At 48.0% G+C, this 12820-nt stretch overlaps 1 protein-coding gene across 2 annotated transcripts in view; it reads right to left on the minus strand.

The window, feature by feature from the left end:
• ECPAS (Ecm29 proteasome adaptor and scaffold) overlaps window positions 1-9247 on the minus strand; it is a 64350-nt gene extending 55103 nt beyond the window's left edge. Inside the window, exon 1 of one of the 2 annotated variants that reach the window (XM_086479171.1) lies at window positions 9226-9247. In XM_086479171.1, coding sequence (XP_086335297.1) covers window positions 9226-9247 — 22 coding nt within the window. Of the gene's footprint in view, window positions 1-8807; window positions 8845-9225 lie in introns of those variants that run through there. The other variant, XM_086479170.1, reaches the window with a different exon arrangement.
• Between the last annotated feature and the right edge of the window lie 3573 nt (window positions 9248-12820).

The raw sequence follows: 12820 nt of genomic DNA on the forward strand, positions 1-12820 counted from the left end.
TTAAAAGTACTTCCACCTCAACAGCACCCAGCACAGACCCATTATGTATTTTCAATACTAGCTAAGCAAACTGTTGACAGCAGAAACCAGCTTGATAGCTTCCAGCACTAGCCTCCACAACTATGTGGAGAGTACTCCTACCAAAGACAGAAGCAAATAAGATTTGTGCTGCTCCACGCTGTATTTCAAATAGAGGCTAGAACACCTCCAAAGGTGAAATGGAATGTTATGACCTCCAAGTCTTTCCCTGCCCATTCTGCTTTGGCAGCAAAGCTCTGTGGCTGTGGGGCTGCTAACTTTTGAAAATATGCTTGCCGTGATCTACACTGAAACCATGATGTTCCATATCTCCACTAGCTAATCACAGGGCAAAAATATCTGGTCAATTCCTGTTGTTATTCTTGTTAAATCTAGAGTTCCAGTCATGCACAGGGACCCTATTGCTGTAGACATCGTGTCAACAAAACAAAAGCACAAAGCACTTACAACAGAACCCAAGACCAATTACAGTTAGTGTCACAGAAAGAGTCTAGGCAAAGCACAACTTGTAAGCTTGGGTCAAGACATACCATGGCAGTTGCATACAAATAAACAGACTGCACGAGCTGAAAGCACAAGAAACAAGCTACAAATTGAAAAACAAGTTCTCTGAAAGCTTGAGACCACTGCTCCAGGGTAAATTTGATACTCATGGGCAGTATTCATGGGACATCTTGACACAAGCCAACCTATCCTGCCCAAGACTTTCTGTTAAGCCACTCAGGTCTTCCAGAAAACCTTTACAAAGTCACCCATATGTTGATGGAACCAGTTCCTAATTTGTCACAATTTGTTGATCTTTTTTGCAAAAGACAGCATTATCATCAACAGGAATAATAAGACAGCAAGCATGAAACACAGGACACATTGCTGTAACTTAAAACACAAAGCTCCTATTATCACCCTAGGAAGCTGCTGGAGCATTGTAACAAATTCACCTTCTACCAGCCAGCAGGTCTCCTCCCCAAACCCAGGAAGGAACATAAAAAAAAAAATTTTAACATCTGCAAAGAGGTAGCAGTTTCAACTCCTACAAGATCAAGAGAATGGGAGGGGTGGAGGGTGGGGGTAGGGGGAAGCAGTAACATCTGTTTTCTCAGTGAGCTAGCAGAAGACCATTCCAAGGAAACAGATGAGACCAAAATCTTCTGTCAGCAGCTCAAGCACAAGGGCTGAGGACCATCTGTCTGTATAAAAAGAATAGAAGAGTCCCTGTCTTAAGTGCCAGCATGCAGCTGTCCCAACAGCTAAACTAGAAGCAAAGCAAAGCCTCCCTGGCACAGCAGCATTCCCGACCACCAGACTGAGAAGAGTCCTGGTGCACAGTATCAGGAGTGTCCCTTCTGTACTGCAGCACTGTAGGCCAGATCCCCAGGCAGCAAGAGATCCAGAGCTTTTCAAGGGACTACAGGTCTTAAGACATCCTATGAGGAGGACATCATTCCCTCAAAGGCTAATCTAACCTAAAGTCACCTGTTGCAAACTGAGATTAGAGGGAGACCAAGGGGGACCCTCCTTCAGCAGAGGAGGATCACTGAGGTGGCCGTAGAGGGCTGCAGAGGCAAAAACAAAAAAAAAAGAAAAAAGAAAAGAAAAAAAAAAAAGAAAAAAAAAAAAGAAAAAGCAGCGGTACAGGGCAGAGGTAAAGACTGAGGTGAATGGATATGGCTGGAACTTAAATGAACAAAAACTATGTTAAAACACAAATACAGGTCTAGCCAGCAAACCTGCCATGATGTAGCTGCAGAAGCCTTTACTGTTCTATTTTTAAATCTGTGCTATCCCTGCATTAACACAGTCCTCACAGCATCATTCCTCCTCTGCCAGCTGCAGATTAAGCATGAACATATCACTTCCAACATTTTATTTTCTGCTGAACAAATATGACAAGTAGCTAAAAAGACAGAGGACTATAAAATTTTACTGTCAGGGAAATTACAACCAAAACTCTGCGGCATCTTCGATGCAAACTGACTTGCAAGTCAATCTTTTGTTTCAGAAAGGTTTCCTGCAGCCATCAGGCTGTCAGCTAGTCAACAACTTCATGACATTTATCTCATATTCCATTTTTTTTTAAATCCTAACAATTTTTTTCTCTTTTCACCTTCCTTTCCATGTCATACTCCACCAACCCCCCAGGTGAATGACCTCCCCCTCCAGGACCTCCACAGTGTATCACAACCCTACCAGCTCTAGGGGACTGCTTAGGCCATGCCAGCGAGCTGCAATAACTCAAACAATGAACGAAATTATCAAATCTTTCCCCTCAGACCTGGAACTCCAGGACATCACTGCAGAACCACCATCCTCAAGCAAGCCAACTGAGGAACCTCCCCAACAACATGTTCCCTCACATGGCAACAGAACAGACTCAAGCGTAAGATAAAACGGTGAGGTTATTTCTAAAGCCATTTGTTGTTGCAGCCACTGGGCTATACACATCTTCCGAAAGGCACAGAAACCATGCCACACACGCCCACAGGAAATGCAGCTGTCCAGAAATGGCCTGAATTGCAAACATCTACCCCATTTCCAGCATTCTCCATATTCTGTTGTTACAAGGAGCAACCAGAATTGTAGTAACAATAGAGATCAGGGGAAAAAAAACAAAAACCCTACCCTGTTGTTTATGCTGCCTGTGACATACATTTCTGACTTTTCCCATATCTCTGCTGCACAGTCAGTTAAGCCCTAATACTGCCATCAGGTATCCTCCCCTTAACATAAGCACGACAGGACTTTTCAGTAAATTCAAGGAGACTAGTCACCTGGCTGCAGTTAAGAAACTGGTCAGGAGTTTGTCAGAGCAGTCTCCCGTGCTGCCAATGCAGGCTGTATCCATAGCAGCGGAACAGGAAAACAAAGAGCTATAAATGCTCACAAGTATTGCACATCAACCATTTTCTCACTAGTTTTCATTCTACTAACAATTAAGACCATCTCTCAAGGCAACAGCATTCATTATGGGAAAGCACAAACCCTAGAGATTTAAAACACCACACACAACGGTCCAGAAGAGCCGGGGATGCAATACCTGGGACTCAGATACCATGTTCTAACTCCATGTGTGTTGCAGAGCCGCTGGCTGGCATGGGGCAAGCTCCCTTCCCTCTCTGCCTTATGTCTTCTCACAACCTCCAGCAAGCAGACCACTATGCATCAGACATCAAACACCACGAAGGATTTGCTCCCAACCCATCTCACATTTGTGCAACGTGTGCTTCACAAGTTTTAAAGAATGAAGCCAAAACTTTCTCCATCTAGTTCTACAGCCCCTGCTGCTGACTGTAAAACTGCCCAGTTATAATTTCAGGGGGGAACCACTAGTTTGTATGATAATAGAAATAAGTAAAGCAAGAAGTTGAACTAGCTTTGCTACATAGGAAAAAAAAATGACACAAACAGTTTTGAATAAGCCTTAGCAACTGAAATTAACTGCTACAGCAATCTCACCACAACTTGACAGTAAGAGCACCGAATTTTAATTAGAAAGCTTTACATATCTCAGTCACTACATTTGCTAGCCAACACCGAAAACGAAATGCAGTCCATGCAATGACACATTTCCCATAATTTTTCCTTTTTAAAGTTGACTAATACCGTTAAAGCTAGCTTTTAAATTTTTCTGGAAGCACTGGAAGAAAGAAGTAATGGAGGGATTATATTCAGTAATATATAGCTTTATCTCCATCTAAAAAGCCAACACTTAAGAGAGCTGAGCTTTTACAAAGGCTTCTCCTTCCTCAATCTCACACTAAACCCTGATCTCAAAGTTAGGGCTGTAATATCTCCTTGGTATTGGTTCCCACCTATAGCACTCTTTGTATTCACTAATTATAAATTACTATAAAATTAATTCCACAGTCAATCTACTGCAGTTCTACTCTGGTGAACATGGGGCTGTGGGAAGAATGTGCTGCCAGAGGCAATGGATCAACTTTTACTGCAATCCAGAGAACGCACCAAAAAAAAAAAAAAATTAAAAAAAAAAAAAATCCAACAACACCAGAAGATTGCCATTATTTTATGTACACTGGTGAGAAAGTAAAAGTGAAAGGGAGAAAGGAGGACAGGAAGGAGACTTCACTGGAAACACAACCAGAAAACCTTGTGCCCAATCCCGCAGGGCTCTACAAAAACTGCTCCAAGAACAAACTTGTGTGACAGAAGCAACGTTAAAGCGCAGGGTGCACCAAGATCACTGTGAGCCTTCCAGATTCACTCCATTGTGGAGAGGCCCTTGCTCTGCCCAAATAAGATTAAATCACTACAAGCCTTCAGTGCATCACTGAATTCATTATTTTTAGGATACTCTTGCAAGTTCCCCTTTACAAACATGAAAGCTGGAAGCAACTTCTTGACAGGAAGATGATTGCTATAGCAGCCAGAATCTGCTTATGAGCTATATGCCAACCACAGTCCCTGTCAGACTTGCCCATTACATTAGAAAGCACCTGAGAAGTCATACCTAGTTTAATAAGTAGTCTTTGAAACATGGTATGTGTGCCAGAGCTATGACAGTCAACATTTTACTACGGATTAAAAAAAAAAAAAAAACACACCAACAAACCACAACCAAGAATGAACTGTATGAGTATAAAAACTAGTAGCTGTTCATTTTATTTTTAAAATACATAAATTAAGTCCATGAAAAATTTGTAACAGGCACTCATGTGTTTTGGCACAATCACAACTTCTTTCCATGCTGCTGTGTAGTATTTTCACACAATATTTCACTTTTTGTGGTGTTTTCTTGGTGGAGGAAAAAAAAGTGTTTTCAAGAGGATAAGCATAAATATGGGGAATTTAACAACAGGCATTGCATATGAAGAGACATTCCCTTTCACTGTATGTAAAAGAACCAAAGTGGCATGAAAACAAGATATATATTTGTATCCCTGTTTCCAGTAGCAGTGTCCAATTGTGTCAACAGACATGGTGTATTTGAAATTTGAAATCCCCAAGTTACCATGGCAATGCAGTTACCTATCTGTGATAAAATGCACGTTTTACTTCTGGTTCTTTCCAGTCTTCATTTAAGACTACAAGGAGGAACATAGGTTTCAGCACTTAGGACCACACCTCACGCAAAAAAGGAAAGGAATATATTTCAAAACACAGATAATGTGCACAAATTTTACAAGAAATTCACATTAACCACATGGCTCTAACTTGTTCTTTATAAACTTCCAAATCCTGCAACACTGGCCATAAAAGGGTCAGAGTTATTTCTAAGTCTTGTTACTTCAGAACTGATCTTGCAGTCTGCCGAGCCAACAGCAAAACCCCAGCCTGCTTACTGAAACAACATGCCCCTTCTTCCCTTCTGCTACACAGTAGCTTGCCAAAGGGAACAACTGGGAGAAAGACACAGGAAGAATAAAGTAAATAAATAAACAGCTTAATGTTTTCCTTCTGTTAACAAGGGCGTTTCCCTTCCTTTTTTTCAATTAAAATCACAGAAGTGAACACTTTGAATGCTTGGCCTTACTGAGGTAGCTAGTTCACTGTTCATCCATCTTTTTATCAAAGAAATCTCCTCTCAGTCCAGCTAAGAGCAGCTCCATTTCATGTGCCCAGGTTCTCCTACTTGTCCTTATGCAAGATAAAGAATTAGCTCCCTCTGGCATTCATAGATATTACACACAGCACGTCAGCCATTCTGTACAAACCCCTCAGCAATGTCTATTTGTGTAGTTGAGTACCAAGTAAAAAACACACCCTTCTTTTTATGAAAACTGACTCAAGAAACCACTGGGGCTAGGACATGTCATGCTAACTGTACTTCATAATTTAACTGATCACCACAAAAGCATCCCAGAAACCAAAAAGAGAGTCCAAGTTCCCTGCAAAACAGAGAATGAGACAGCAAAATTCTGTGCATAAAGCTAGAATTTATCTTCACTTTCCTGAAAAGTGTTTGTTTGACAGATTAGTGGGACTGATACATTAAAGCATTTCTAGAATTGTCTCAGTAAGTCAAACAAACAAAAAGAAAACCTCCTGCATGACCGGGACTCTGTAGAACTATTACGTTGCGCTAGCATCCTCATTTTCTCCAAAAGGCCCTATACTACATAAAGAGTACTGGACACAGGAGCGTTTCAACTGCACTGCCCAGATGGCAAGGGTAGTTTTAGGGACAGGTTGCTGCAAAGCAAAAGCTCAAACACACCCTTCAGTCCCTCCAGAGCTAAGCAATTGTTTCTGCACTACTCCGCGTGATGAAGACAGAATAAAGTTGTCGTCTATTGTGCCACTACTAAAACAGGAGTCAAATTCTTGTTCAAATGGCATTGGACTCTGGGAGAAAATCTATCTAGTGTGATTACAGCAGCAGTGAGTCAGGATTTGCTGGTGCTATTCCTGGCTCTACCAGTAACCCACTGTGCGCCTACAGCCAAATCACTTAAGGGGGCATTTGTAAAAGTAGGCCAGTCACCAGGTTATTTTACAATACCTGACTGGAAAAGGCTGGGAAGGTCTGGGGGAGGGGGATACGTTATCTTTTTTCATCCTGTTCTCCCATTTTACAGAAAAGCTTACACAAAAGCTCGAATCGCATACGGGAATCGAAATATTTGCAATATGCCAGGCTTAGACTCTCTGTTCAAGTGGCTGACTATTCTTTCTCAAGATTAACTTTCCTTTCTCTTATATCCAAGTGGCTTCTGGGCCAATTTACTGATTTTGCACTATTTTTTAAACTGCCATATCTCCATTCTTATGCTGCCTTCAAACGATTTGTCCTCTAAAATGGTAAGCACCATCACACAGAATTTAAGAAAACAGCATGAGTTTCTATGTTTGACTGAGCTACAGATCAAAGCTTACTATAGCCACATGTATATAAAACAAGGAAAACTGGTTTTCCAGTCTAAAACTAGTAGTAATTATTCTTGTTATTTTGAGACTACTTGTCAGTCCCAAAAAGGAACAGATTTCTTTCCACATATGCTGAAATTTAACTATTTAAATGTATCAAAAGACGGTAGGCCCACATGGAGGCTGTCTAGTTTCCCTCTCTTTCTCTATGTGAAACTACTCTTTTTCCATTAGCTTTAGTTTTCATTTAAGACTACAGTACTTTGTATTCAGTGACAGATGAGCCACTCGCGGAAAAAAAAACACAAAAAAATCCACTCTTTCCTCCCCCCTCCAAAAAAAAGATTTTAACAAAACCAATAAAAATCCAATTCCGAAGGATGCAGTAGTCAAATAACCTGAATGGTATCATGTAATTATTAACGTGAATCTCAATCTAAGGACTTTCATCCTTTCAGTGCAGCTTAACACAAAGGGCAGTTGTAGCAACCAGCACACAGCTGAGGACTAATTTTTTGCAGGATCAGATTTGGAGGCTGGGAAGCTAGATTACACACAAACACCAAGTTACAAGCAAGAGATCTCACATTGACTGGTTTCACCGAGGGGAATCAAGTTAGCATTGTAACACTGACAATAGAATCTCTTGGATGACAGCGACAGCGAGGTCTTTCATGGTCACGATTATAATTTATCCCAGTTGTTAAATAGCTTGGCATTTGTGTCTCCGATTCAAGGATTAGTGTAACTTAAAAGATCCTTCTTACTCCACCATGAGACCCTGGCCCTTTGGCTACATAAAGGACATCCCCACAGTTATCATGTGCCTTACTCCACTCAGCCTAGTTCCAGTAGCATCTAACAAAGAGCAGAACCAGGACGTTATCTACACAGCAGCACACTGAGAACAGCAAAAAAACCCCAAGTGACACATCACACAGAAATGCCTTAGAACCGAAAGCCAATAGCACAAATATGCTCAAAGTATTTCTTCTGCCCTTCCTCTCCGGTGGTTGCCAAGTACTATTTCAGGGCAACTAAAGGCCCTCTTGCTTGGCTGAGTCATACGTTATCTTGCTATTAACCCTTCGCGGTTGTCCAAGAGCTAGCTCTATTCCAAGACGGGAAAAGCAAAAACATTCTTCAAGGTTTCACAGGCTCCTCCAAGGAGAAGCGGATTAGATCGTTTACAGCGCCGGACCGAGAAACGGATCTGGTGGTGACAGGAGCAGATTGCTGGGCCTCCCCTGCCCTGCACCCTCGGCGGCGGAGGCGCGCAGCTGCCAATCTGGCTGCTCCGATCCTGTGCACGGCGCCGCAGGGGCCGAGGACGTGCCTGCATACCGACCGTCGGACACAGCACCTCGCTCACGGCACACAAGAGGCCTGCGCAAACCCATCGGTGTTTCAGCGCACGCTATTTTTACACGGGTTCTGCAGTTAAAAGACGGTGCCCGAACAACGGGGAGCGAGCGCCGGCAGGCGAGCGCGGCTGCTCGCCCTTCTAGGGAGCGGGCCCGCAAGGGCAGCGGGCTGCAGACGCCAGCCCGACAGCGGGGGCTCCCCCTCGGCGCGGAACCACCGCCTCGTCCGCACCGAGCGGCGGGGCGGCCCCGCAAGGTCACGCAGCCGGCCAGCGGCGGGAGCGGCCGCAGGCCCCGGCAGGCCGCAGCGAGCCTTCCCTGCCCGCGGAGGGACCGGGGCTGAGGCAGGCCGCCCCTGCCTTCGGTTTCCGCTTACCGACATGGCTACCCGGGGCCGGACCCGGCCCCACCGCTGCCGCCGCCCCGCCGGGCCGGGAGCTGGGCCCCGTCGTAGGGGGGGCGCCGCCGAGGACAACCCCCGGCCCGGCCCGGCCCCGCCGCCGCCGCCGCACGCCCCCCACCCCCACCCCCCGCGGGGTCGGCGCCCGACTGGGAGCCCCCGGCGCCGCGGCCACTTACTGAGCTCGTCCTGGGCAGCCGCGGCGGCCGCAGCCATGTTGCCAGCTAGGGAGGGAGGGGAGGCAGTGAGAGACGCGCCGCAGCCGCCCGGCCCCGGCCGCTCTCCGCCTCCCGCCCCTCTCCTCCGCCGGCGGCTCGGCACGGGCACAGAGCCGGCTGCCGGCTCCTTCTCCCCTCTGCGGCTCCCCCCGACACCCACCGCTGCGAGAGACGGCGGGACCCGGCAGCACCAGCCCTCCCGTCACCGCCGTTTTATATTTAGAAAGAGCTGAGCCATCGTCCCCGCCGCCCGCCCCCGCCGCGCACACGCACCGGCCCGCCAGCGCCGCTCGGGCGCGGCGGGGGGCTGTACCGCCCCCCCCCGCCCGCGGCTACCCGTGGGTCCCCGGCAGCGGGGCAGGGGGGACAGCAGACTGACCAGAGTCCGCGCTGACCTCCATGACGGCCGCGTCGCGGTCCGCACTCCCGACAGGGGCGGAGGAGGGAAAGGGCCCGGGGAGCCGAGGGCGGCGCAGCAGCGCCCCCTCTCGGCCGTCGGTGTCGCCAGCAGCCCGCGGGCGTCGAGCCCCGCCCACAGCCTGGCACAGCCCCGCCCAGGCCCTGGCACAGCCCCACCCGCACCCCGGCGCAGCCCCGGTCCCCCCCTGCAGCATGCCACTCACAGCCCTCCTCCCTCACTCCTGGGCTGTGGCTGCCTCAGCCTGAGACCTGGGTGCCAGTACTGGCAGCCCCGGGCACGGCCGCTGGGCACCACCTCCACCGAACACCTTCCCTGGCTCCTCCATCCCCATGCTGGGGCGGGCACTTGTCACAGAATCACACAGAAGGTTAGGGGTTGGAAGGGACCTCAAAAGATCTTCTAGTCCAACCCCCCTGCCAGAGCAGGACCACCTAGAGTAGGTCACACAGGAACATGTCCAGGTGTGTTGAATGTCTCCAGAGAAGGAGACTCTACAACTTCTCTGGGCAGCCTGTTCCAGGGCTCTGTCACCCTCACAGGGAAAAAGTTTTCCCTTATCTTAATGTGGAACCTCCTGTGCTCCTCCTTGCACCCGTTGCCCCTTGTCCTGTCATTGGACATCACCGAGAAAAGCCCAGCTCCATCCTCCTGACACTCGCCCTTTCCGTATCTATAAACATTGATGAGGTCACCCCTCTGTCTCCTCCAAGCTCAAGAGACCCAGCTCCTTCAGCCTTTCATCATCAGGGAGATGTTCCACCCCCTTAATCACCTTTGTGGCTCTGCGCTGGACTCTTTCAAGCAGTTGCCTGTCCTTCTTGGACTGAGGGGCCCAGAACTGGACACACTGTTCCAGAGGCGGTCTCACCAGGGCAGAGTAGAAGAGGAGGAGAACCTCTCTCAACCTACTGACCACAGCCCTTCTAATACACCCCAGGATGCCATTGGCCTTCTTGGCCATGAGGGCACCTTGCTGGCTCATGGTCATCCTGCTGCCCACCAGGACCCCCAGGTCCCGTTCCCCTACGCTGCTCTCTAACAGCTCAGTCCCCAGCCTATACTGGTACATGGGGTTGTTCTTTCCCAGATGCAAGACTCCACATTTGCCCTTGTTGTATTTCATTAAATTTCTCCCTGCCCACTTCCCCAGCCTGTCCAGGTCTCGCTGTATGGCAGCACAGCCTTCTGGTGTGTCAGCCACTCCTCCCAGTTTGTGTCATCAGCAAACTGGCTGACAGTGTCCTCTGTTCCCTCATCCAGGTCATTGATGAATATATTGAATAGTACTGGTCCCAGTACCGACCCCTGAGGGACTCCACTGGATACAGGCTGCCAAAGGGACTCTGTCCCATTGGCCACAACTCTCTGACTTCTTTCCTTCTACCAATTCGCAACTCACCTCACCAGCCGACCATCCAGATCACACTTCTTCAGTTTAGCTGCAAGGAGTCAGTGTCAAATGCTTCAAGGCAAACCACATCCACTGCACTACCACCATCTGTTCACCTGGTTATGTCTTCATAAAAGGCTATCAGGTTGGTCAAACATGACTTCCCCTTGGTGAAGCCATGTTGACAGCTCCTAATGACCCTCTTATTCTTGATATGCCTAGAGACAGAGCCAAGGATATGTTGTTCCATCACCTTTCCAGGGATGGAGGTGAGGCTGACTGGTCTGTAGTTACCTGGGTCCTCTTTCTTGCCCTTTTTGAAGACTACAGTGACATTTGCTTTCCTCCAGTCCTCAGTCTGTTCCCCACGACTTACCAAAGATGATGGAGAGTGGTCTAGCCATGACTTCCGCCAGCTCTCTCAGCACCCGCGGGTGCATCCCATCAGGGCCCATGGATTTATGTATCTGCAGATTGCTTAATTGATCCCTAACCCAGTCCTCATCAACCAAGGCAAACTCCTCTTTATCCTGGCTTCCTCTGGGGCCTCAGGGGTCTGGAACTCCTGAGGACAGTCTCCAGCAGTATAGACAGAGGCAAAGAAGGCATTCAGTAACTCCGCCTTCTTTGTGTCCTCTGTCACCAGGGCACCCACCTCATTCAACAGTGGGCCTACATTGCCTCTGGTGTTACTTTTATCTGCAATGTATTTGAAGAAGACCTTTCCGTCGTCTTTGACCTCCCTTGCAAGGCTTAACTTCAAGGAGGCCTTAGCTTTCCTAGTTGCCTCCCTACATTCTCTGGCAACAGTCTTATATTCCTCCCAAGTGGCCATCCCCTCCTTCCAAGATCTGTAGGCTCTCTTCTTCCATGTGAGCTTGCCCGTCAGTTCCCTGTTTAACCATGCGGGTCTCCTGGCTCCCTTTCTTGTTTCCTGCTCGCTGGGATGCTCAATCTTGAGCTTGGAAAAAGTGGTCCTTGAATATAAACCAACTATCCTGGGCCCCCTTACCTTCCACTACGCTGTCCCATGGGATTTCCCCTAGCAATTGCTTGAAAAGGCCAAAGTTGGCCCTGCTGAAGTCCAGGGTTGTGATCCTGCTTGGTACCCTGTTCCTACCGCACAAGATCCTGAACTCCAGCCAAGGCTGCCCTCAACCTTCACTGCTTCAACCAGACCCTGCCTGTTAGTCAGTATAAGACCCAGCAGTGCTCCTCTCCTAGTTGTCTCATCCACCATTTGCATCAAGAAATTACCATCGATGCACTGGAGGAACCTCCTGGACTGTGCATGGCTAGCTGTGTAGGCCTTCCAGCAAATATCCGGGTAGTTAAAATCCCCCATGAGTACCAGAGCCTGTGATTGCCAGGCTGCTGTCAGCTGCCTGTAGATGGCCTCATCAATTTCCTCATCCTGATCAGGTAGCCTGTAATAGACACCCACAACAGCATCTCCCATGCTAGCCTGCCCCTTGATTCTCACCCACAAACTCATCCACCCCTGGCCAGAACTGAACACATTTAGCATGCATGACAAACACATATTTAGGAATATCTTTTTTTTTAAAAAAAAAAAAAAAAGTTCAATACCCCTGCTGCTGAGCTATGGTATTCCAAAATCTCTAACAGAACGGAGGAAGCTGCACTGCAAAATACCTCACATGCTGTTTCAGGGCTGCTAAGGCTGCGGGAGAAAGACACGGCCACCGCACGGCACCTTTCTCCCAGGCTCACCGGTGCCACGGGTGATCTCTGTGAGCAGCACGCCGGCAAGATGTTATGAGACGCCCCTGGAGTACGACCGACAGCAGGCGGCACGGCACCTGCCCATTTCCCAGCTTTTCCCATGCCACCTGCAGATGCCATGGGTCAGCCAGTGGCCTCTCCCTGCAGCCCCAGAGCTCTACCAGGCAGGCGTGAGCCCCAGGTAACACAGCGCCAAGCAACTAGCTTCTTTCCCAATGCAGAAAAAGAAAAAAAGGTGACAAAACTGGCTGTGGACAATTTTTGCTTTGTTCGTTAAGCTCAAGATCTGAGGAGCTGAATGTCAGCCTCCAGCGCTGAGGGGCTGGACTCTACCGAGCTGCAAAGAGGTGAACTGTTTTTGAGGAAGCAGATTTGGGACCCACCCATCTCTCAAGGAAATAATAAACATTTATTAAT

The sequence above is a fragment of the Leptosomus discolor genome, chromosome Z (assembly GCF_034619465.1).
Source record: "Leptosomus discolor isolate bLepDis1 chromosome Z, bLepDis1.hap2, whole genome shotgun sequence".
Lineage (NCBI taxonomy): Eukaryota > Metazoa > Chordata > Aves > Leptosomiformes > Leptosomidae > Leptosomus > Leptosomus discolor.